We start from the raw sequence: 9,159 nt of genomic DNA on the forward strand, positions 1-9,159 counted from the left end.
TCCAGTTTCCCTTCCTTGTTTCATTGTTAAAGCCTTTGTATGATATATCACTGTGTTTTCCTCTAGTAAGATCTGGCAGGAAAGGACGACGGCGGGTGTTTAGTCTGTCGGAGGCTGACAGTCACGGTGGACACTGGGTTTAGGTCTTCAAGCAGCAGCTGCAACCGAAACTCACGCAATATCAATTCAGGCAGGTTCCTCCATAAGATTTCAAAAGCCCACAACAGTTAATAGAACGTGACGATATTTGATTTCCATGCTAACAGCAATGACGGAGATGTAGGGAACTGAAGAAAGTATCTTAAATATTTGACTATGCTGTTATATACTGAGAATCATGCAGCAATATTTAGCTGTTGCTGAAAGTCTTTTACTCACAGTTTCTTCCATGATTCTTTTCTCTCTTGCCAAAAGATGGAAGTCCTGCTTACCAGGAAATGATGTATCAAACCTCCAGCTTCAAAGCAGCTATGTCTTCATTTGCACAGGGGCAGCCATGGCTGTAGTGGAATTTAGCAAGCTCAGGTTCCTAAATGGACAGCAATGCAGGTAGCTGTCTAGCAGCAGGAAATCTATTTACAGCTCTTGTAAAACAGACGTTCAAGCTTGAGTTTCTCCCTGGACTGGGATGACAGAAGCTTGTTTTTCTGTGATAATCAAATTCAGGCAGATGGCTTTATGGACTGTTTAATTGTCTGTCTGAAGCAAAAAGAAAAAAAAAGGGAGGGGGGAAGCAGACAGGAAAAAGATGGAAATAGACTTCAGACTACTTTCTTATTTATAAAACCTCTTTTAACTTGAATCTAACGTATTTCTTTTTTTCACCATCATGGCATGAAAATATTTTATTATGTTAATATTATGTAAACACCCTTTGTCATTTTTATTGATTTGCTTTGCATCTTTTCACTTAATGCTCTGGGGTTTTGGGGGGGGTTGGGAGTTTTTTTGTTTGTTTTCCTTTCATAGTGTATTGCTGTACAGCTTAGGACACTTCTCTGTGTATTATGTTCATTCTTTCCTTGTCCTGTTCTTTTCTACCTTCTTTCCCTAATAATCATCCTTAACTTCTGTTACATGTGATTTGTTTTGGAATTTTTTCTGTAATGATAACCTTGGTAGCATTATAGAAGTGCTGAACTAAATCTAAGGTTGCTGAACACTTCATTTCCCTCTGCATCCAAAGAGAGCTAATACTCTCTTCTTGAGGTTTTTTCAGTGAGGGTACATCTTCTTGCTAATTGTCTATACCAGTTTCGTAGACTACAAGACTTCAGATCATACATAAATATATATTTATGTATTTAGATCTTTTTCTGAATTGAGTCTGAAGTCAAAATGCTTTGAAGTTTTTAGCCTCACAGATTTTCTTATTAACGATTACTGTCCTGAAACCATGTATTCAATTAACTGGGAGCTCTTATGTGTACAATCTTTTTAGATCAAGATGATGATCTGATTTTTCATTGTAATGTCTCTTATATTCCAAATTTTTATGCAAAGATGCTGGATCTCTCCACTCTGTTTTCATTTTAGTTTCCTTGATTCATAGTCTAGGATTACCTGTTTTCTCCCTTAAGCATCTTTATAGCCAAAAGGTATAGGAGATCATCATACTTTAAAACCCATACGTAGGGTTAGTTTACAGTTGCAGTTTTAACCTGAGTACACACGTGAAGTAGCCTAGGGATCTTTGACAGCTTGGTCATGAAGGTTCGAGTACCTCTAGCAGCTGTAGTTTATAGCTGTGATTTCAGAGTACTATTTTTACTTGCATAGCTGTTTAGGGAGGATAATATATTGCCAAATAATGAGTTGTTGACCTTTTCTAGAAAATGTTAAATATATATAGATATCTATATCTATAGATATCTTTAAAACCAACTCCTCATGTATTGGCATTTGCTTTCTGCTCCTGCAGCGACTAGCGGCAGTTTGCTTAATCCCTAGTAGCTTTGTCAGTTATGCCATGCTGGGTCACAGCAAATCTGTCACTGCTGCCCTTAAATACCATAACAGAGTAAAGGAAGTGAAGTTCAGACAGCTACTAATGGAGTATTGAAAGCAGAGGAGAGGAAGAATTACTGCTATCGATAATAAATAAATAGCACAGAAGAGCTCTACTTTTGCATTTCTATTTATAAACACTGCAGCTGAAATTAAAGGACACAATGAATTTGTTTTGCTCACTTTTTGGCATCTGCTGTCTTTTTTTCTGAATGTGTTTTCAAACTTTTGGATGGAAAATTCGAGTTTATTGACTCCAGATACTTTTCTATGGATACTTTTTTCAACTATTTCCTTTACCTTTGTGACATTAAAAAGGGGGTCACTTTAGCATTCATTTAGATCCTGCATGGAAGGATTTGGGACAGCCTAGCATAATAAAAGAATGTTTCTCTATCCATCATGATTTCAATAAATTATTTAGGAATTCTGTCAATATTTTATTGGGGATGGGAGGAATAATTAAAGAAATACAATGCAGAACTAGAAGTGAATTAGTAGAAGTGCAATAGAAACATGCTCTAGTATACTATTTCTGACCAGAGTATCACTCGCTGAAATACTTTACTTACCAGAATGTCTCAGGGGTCTGAATCCTGAATTTTGGTGAATATTTTTATCATATTTATAGATCAAAAATAGTGTTGGCAGTGTTTAATATTCTTTTTTTAAGATTCTGTAAACTCAAATTAAAACCACTCCAAAGAAGTTCACTGTTTTTACATATTTAAATATTAGCATTTATCTTGGAATTCAGAGAAATGAAGCTTTATTTCAATATTTTCTCAGCAATTCATTTTCCTCGCAAACCTTTCATCACTTCCTCGCAAACCTTTCATCACTTCCTCTGTTATCAGTACCACGTTCTCACTAAAGCTTCCTGACAACTAATAAGAATCTGCAGAGCTACTCCTGCATCTGTCCTAGCTTTTCAAAATTAGTGATGTCCTTTTTATTTAAAAAGAGACACGATTTTTTACAATCTATAAATTTTGTTTTTCTTTGTTAAAGCAAGAAGCTTTAGCACAGGTTCAGCAAAAAGTAAAATTGAGTGGTTTTCTGAAGTGAGAATATGCCTTTGTTTGGGTTATCTCAGCAGAAAGATGAGAAAACAATTGTCTTTTACTGATATTCCAAACTACTCATTTCTTTTTTTCTTCTTTTTATTCTTTGCGGGGGGAGCGACCATTCCATTCTAAGCTTTGTTTTCCCTTGTTTTGCCTTATGTTCATGTTTTCCGTTATTTTGCAGGAATAATTGGAATCATATTGAAACTGATATATTTAAAGGTTGTTGTGTATTAAAAACAAAAACTAATTCTCAGATTCTGTATTCACTACGTTGCCTTGTAGATTTTTCTGCAGATGCCTGTACACTTGAACACATGCTGTTTCTCATAAGAGCTCTAAAAATGGGCTGTCTTGAAGCTGGATACCTCTTACTTTAATGGCATCTATTACCCTAATCTGGAAGGAAAAACATTGACTTGTCTGGGAAGACTTGCTCATATGAGGCTGCACCTCCCCCCAACCCCTTCATTCAATATCCATCTGAGCCAAATGAGCAGTTTGTTGATAGTTAGCTAGGATTTTAAGACAGAAAAGGGCAGTACAAATAGCTATTAAAATGTTTTTCATTGGGTGGGAAGAGCTAGCAGTATATCAGTTCTGTGTGATGCAACTGCTTATTCCTAATTTTATCCATGTGTGCTCCATGCTTATGAGCAAAAAATGCATATAAGTCTGTATAAAAACAGGCTCATTCAGCACTTCTCAGTTATAGTAAGCACATTGTTCCATTATACTTCTTGTTCTGCCATAGTTCTATTTTTTTTATAGTTCAGTTGTCACTTAAATCTGGATTTGGAGAATGGATTGAGCACAGAAATGACTTCCACAACTTTGCAAGAACCAGACAGCCTCTTGGGAAAATTAATTTCATAGGGGTTGCTTTGTTATTTCTAAAGAGCTTCCTCATATGGGGTGGTGGGTGTTCGGTTCAGTCTATACTAAATTCTTATGAGGCTTTCTTATTCTTCCTCTTGATTTAATCTCTCCAGGAATATTACAGATATTGCTGCACATTATAGTATTAAACATATACATTTTCTCATTTCTAATGTGAACAGTTAACTGCTGGCACTTTACATTATGCCTTCATAATATTCTATGTTTTATTTCTAATTACTGAAAAGTAAGTGTGTAAACATAGTGCTTCACAGAACTGCATTTTCCACCTGAGTACTATTCCTTATGAATATTTAAGAATACACTGTTAGGCTTTAACGCACAATGTACACACTAACTTGAACATTGATTGTTTCTCAATGTTTTCTTTGATAGATGACTCTTCAGCTCCAGAGCAGCCTCAGATGACCATTTCTGGTCAGATGATGTTGATTGGTGAAACTCTTTCAGCTGTCTCAAAGTCTAGCAAGAATGTTGTAAAAAACAGTGACATAGAAACAACAAACCTGTCCCCTAGCCTGATTCCTGCACAGCAGCCCACAATATCATTAATATCGGATGACAATACAGACGCACTAAGCGTAGAGTCGCTTACGTTGGTCCCACCAGTTGATTCACACAGCATTCGTACATTCAGCTACATTCCTCAGTCCTCTTTGCAATCTGAAGTTGAAGTTTGCAAGGTGAAAGAAAGAGAGGAAGAATGTTCTGACTGAAGTCAACCTTTAGACCGTGATAAACGGTGAAGCAAATGCAACCAATTTCTTCGTCATTTTGGGGGGCGAATGCAGATACTTCTTGAATCATTAGAGGCCAGCTGGTCCACAAGAAGAGGTCCACTGATGAAAGAGAATATTGGCAGCTTTTTAAATAAACATCAGATGTTCAGCATATTTAAACTGGGGGGGGGGGGGAACCTGTTTTGAATCTGGACTGGATGTTTCCACACCCATTTCTGTTATACTTTCTTTAAATACAGTTCCAGCTGCAGGAACTAAGTTAGTTGTAAAAGCTCTACAGTATTATGGAAAAGTGAAGAAATTTTGGGATACCTGGCTTCAGGATATTGAATCATTATTTCTTTGAAACTGGAGACATGCCATTGACAAGGAAAAAAGTATATATTATAGTACAGATGTATCATTTCCATTTGAGACAAGTTTTTTTTAATATTGATTTCATTCAGCTTTTGGAGATCTGCACAATAACAGCAGGCTTGGCCATTTTCAGTGTTGTCTTCATAGAACTAAACTTCAATATTGTATTTTCCATGTGTAATATTTATTTCAAGGTTTGATTCAAAGCAAGGTGGGTTTTTTGTTGTTTTTTTTTTTTAAGGTAAAAAGCCTGAGACTTAAAAAGGCTTATTCAGGTTAACATAAGGGATTTTTGAGACTTCCTTAGTCTTTGCTTAACCATCTGAAGAGGAATGTAAAATATTTTAAGAGATTGCTATAGCTTGTTTGTTCACTTCTGACAGTCAAATTGCTACTCATCTGAGGAATGAAGAAATCCATTCTACTGAAGGACAATTTTTAGAAGCAGACAAACAGTTGATAGAGTGGTTTGTTTGTTTTTCTTCTTGTTGCTTTTGTTTTTTAATTTTGCATCTTCATGTAGGAGGAGGGTCACCACACCTAACTGATATCTCCAAGTATGAAACAGAAAAAAATACCTTCCCTTTTGTATCTGGAATAGTATCACTGTTTAAAAAAAAAAAAAAGTTAAATGAAATTGCTACAAAAAAGTGATTCTGATCTTATGCTTGCCTTACTTTGCCTCATAGATCCTGATACTGAGATGACAAAGTAATGGAAAAGTTTTGATTAAAGTTTGGTGTGTTTCTTGCTGACTTGATTCATAACTTAACATGAATGGAGTTTAAGCTTTCTCATCAGTTTCCATGTGTGTTAATTTAAATTAGTAATAAGATAAGCAGAATGTTATTGCTGGTCTTCACATAGCATTATCAAATGCTCTGTGGCTCTCAAAGGTTAAAGACTACTCTTTGCTTTACATGATATTGTGATTTCAGTCATCAGTGCAATCCGTTTCCTGATTCTCTCTCCACTTGCATTGATCTGATATCAAATAGGTAAATCTGAAAAGTTTTTACCTACTTCCAGTTTCCATTCTCTTATTGTCTCTCTTTCTGGCTGCCAGATGGAATACCTGAACTGATTTTAAATATTATATTTATAACTGAGATTGAATAATCCAAAGGTATAACTTTGCTCACATTTTCAGTCTTTTACTTAATATATTAACTTAATTGTTCCAAAACGTGCATATACAAGATGTTTACTATTGAAAGCCAGTAAATTTTCTCTTCCTTTATCAGCTTTTGCATGCTATCTTGTTGATTTCTAGTTTTCTGTGGCTTCTGCTTTGTATCAAATTTAATTAACCAGTTTTCTGACCATTTCAGATAGGCTCAAACTCTAAATGAAATCTGAGAATTAGGCATCCTCAGCACTACTGTGAATGTGGGATGAGAATTTGACCTTGCAACTGGAATGAGAGCCCACCTTTTTTTTGTCTTATGCTTAGGGTAAGTTTATACTGCAGTCACTGTTGGCAGCTGATGTAGATGTACCTGAACTAGCCTGGGCATCAGTAGCAGTTTGGCCACAGGGACCACATAAATAAATTTTTATTAGCTGAAGTGATTGCAGACTACACTTACTCTAAGATGTGACAGTATTACACTGTAGTCCCACTAATATTTTAAAAAAAATATAAAAAATGATGCCTTACTTAATTTGAAAACATTTTATGTTAGTTGTTAACCTTAACTCTTGACCTAGATTACAGAAAATGCCACTGTGCAGTCTGAGTTCTCTTAAATAGAATTAATTTTAGACAAGAAAAACCTTGATCTTTATTTATCTAATTTAAAATCCAATTCTAGCAAGATTAGGACCATGCACAAAGAGGCTTTTTGATGGGCATGCATAATCTCACTCTTGAGCCATACTGCACAACAAATGGGACAACAGGAAAGAAAGCTGAATTAGTTTGTGCTCTTCATTAACTTGGAGTGGCTTTTAAATCTCATGACCAATTGTCTGCTGAGCTCTCCACAGGAAAGGTCTGAGAGAAATAGATATTGCTATTAAGAAAACAGAAGACTAGGTCTACTGTATAAACCGCTCCTGGCAGAGCTTTGCAGGACGAGGGTTGGTGAAGTGTGATATCTATTGGCAGTTCTGGCAAAAGCTCTCTGCAAATGTGCAATTACTAGGAAAACTCTAGCCACATCAGCTCTAGCAATATTATGCTATTATATAAAACATAGCAAAGTGTGTAGACCAACCTAAATTTCTGAAGGGTTGTGTCACAGAAGCAATTACTTTCTCTGTTTGTTTCTAGTATTAAGGCATATGTGTATAAAATCTGACCATGCTTCATGCTGCAGTAGGAGAGTTCAGAATGTGAAAGCTCTGGAGATGCTGAAATGTCCGTCATCTGACAATCTTTTATCTCTCTAAAACTATGATGTTACTCATCTACAATTCCTTGAAGAGTATCATATTTATCTCTCTCTTATCAGAAAAAATCAAGGGTTGTTTCCTTACCCCCCCCTTCAGTGTAAAAAGGAAACTCAACCAAGAAAGCATTAGCACATCAGCCACAAATTTAATTTTTTTCTAAACAAAAGTTGATTTGAATCAGCATAACATCACTTTTTTAACCAAATCCAGATACCAAGTTGCAAATGACAAGAGCAACTAAACAGCTGACCATTCATAAGGCTCGATATTTCAGTGTAATACCACAGAGGAAAGGTGAGGAAACTAGAGTCACTTTAAGAATAGATGCAGAAATGGTCCAGAGCAGAATCCTGAAATTTGGTGTGAGATGCTAAATTCTCAGTCTTTGTTTGTAAAGACTGTGCTCATCTTCAACCACATTCTGTAGCTTTGCTGAATATTAACATAAAACAGTTCGATTATTCCTGTCCTTTTGAGACAAGCCGAAGAAGCCAAGGCATACTAATTAATACTTTGCTATTTCCTGATCTATGCCGCCCGTATTTTATCAGATTTTACCAGTATATTACTTTTTTAAAAAGAAGTATGTGTTGCCTTCACAGACCTTTTGTGTCTTGTTTCCTCTTACTAGCCCTCTTTGTTTCTCTCTCATCCAGTGTACGATGCTGGACAGCACTTGAGCTTTTCCCTCTTGGAGAGTTATGCCATCATACATTTGGTAATCTGGTGAAGAAGAGGAAAAAAATAGCACTTAATTCTAATGTCTGCCTCACTAGTGAAGTAATACTTGCAGTTTAAAACTTGTGTAAGAATTTGGGAGGTTTTTTTCAGAATTTTTTTTTATATTGAAGGAAACCAGACATTGTTTCCTATACTTCATTTTATAGGCTGTGTGGATTAAACCAAATTCATTAGAAACTTGATCATATATATTCCTACTGGATCCTATATTTGCATGTGAAGTCATGAATTATCTACAGTATAAGGACTGAGGTCATTCATATTCTCTACTGCTAACTCATGATAAATTCCAATTCTGACTTTTGTTCCTTAAATTAAGCTGAGGTTTTATATATGTGTGTATGTATGTATATAATTACACCTGTTAAAGAAACTCCTCAGCATTCTTCACTTTGCAACTTGGAATTTTCTTTCAGGTCACTCAGTGAGGAAAAATTAGGGCTGTCTGTCAGAGTGAAATTTACTTTTTTGAAATACTGTTGCTAAAGTATAGGCATGTGACATTTAAAACTCCTTCTTCCCTATCCAGGATTTGACTTAAATCTGAATCAGTACTCACAGTTTAAGTCAATGTCCAGTGATTCACACATACCCTTTGCCCAACAGTGACAGAATACAGGGGGGAAAAGAGTTCCTTTGTGGATTTGAAGTATTGTTGTTGCATACAGAATTTTAAAATAGAAGGTTCAAGTAGTTTAGTTATAGCAAAATCAACAATACTCAGCAGGACTTAAGTTATTGTGATTTTTCTAATTAAGCAGTAAGACACGAGTAGCTGTAACTTCCACACTTACAGCAAGTGGCCTTGGATGATTACTTTAACCAATGTAGAAATTCAATAACTGCCCAGTACTTGAGTGTCATTCTGCTGATAGGAAATGGATTTTTTTCATAAAGTATGTGAAACTTAAAACCGTATGCTTAAAGACATAGGTAAGCTATCAGATAAT

At 35.6% G+C, this 9,159-nt stretch overlaps 1 protein-coding gene across 4 annotated transcripts in view; it reads left to right on the forward strand.

Annotated features, from left to right (window-relative positions):
- CLEC16A (C-type lectin domain containing 16A) overlaps positions 1-4,882 on the forward strand; it is a 93,474-nt gene extending 88,592 nt beyond the window's left edge. For 2 of the 4 annotated variants that reach the window (XM_067305990.1, XM_067305991.1), the window contains one exon: positions 4,350-4,882. In XM_067305990.1, coding sequence (XP_067162091.1) covers positions 4,350-4,690 — 341 coding nt within the window. In that variant the 3' untranslated portion in view covers positions 4,691-4,882. Of the gene's footprint in view, positions 1-66; positions 191-4,349 lie in introns of those variants that run through there. The other 2 variants (XM_067305992.1, XR_010885780.1) reach the window with 2 other exon arrangements.
- The last annotated feature ends 4,277 nt before the right edge of the window (positions 4,883-9,159 follow it).

This window comes from Apteryx mantelli, chromosome 16 (genome assembly GCF_036417845.1).
Source record: "Apteryx mantelli isolate bAptMan1 chromosome 16, bAptMan1.hap1, whole genome shotgun sequence".
NCBI lineage: Eukaryota > Metazoa > Chordata > Aves > Apterygiformes > Apterygidae > Apteryx > Apteryx mantelli.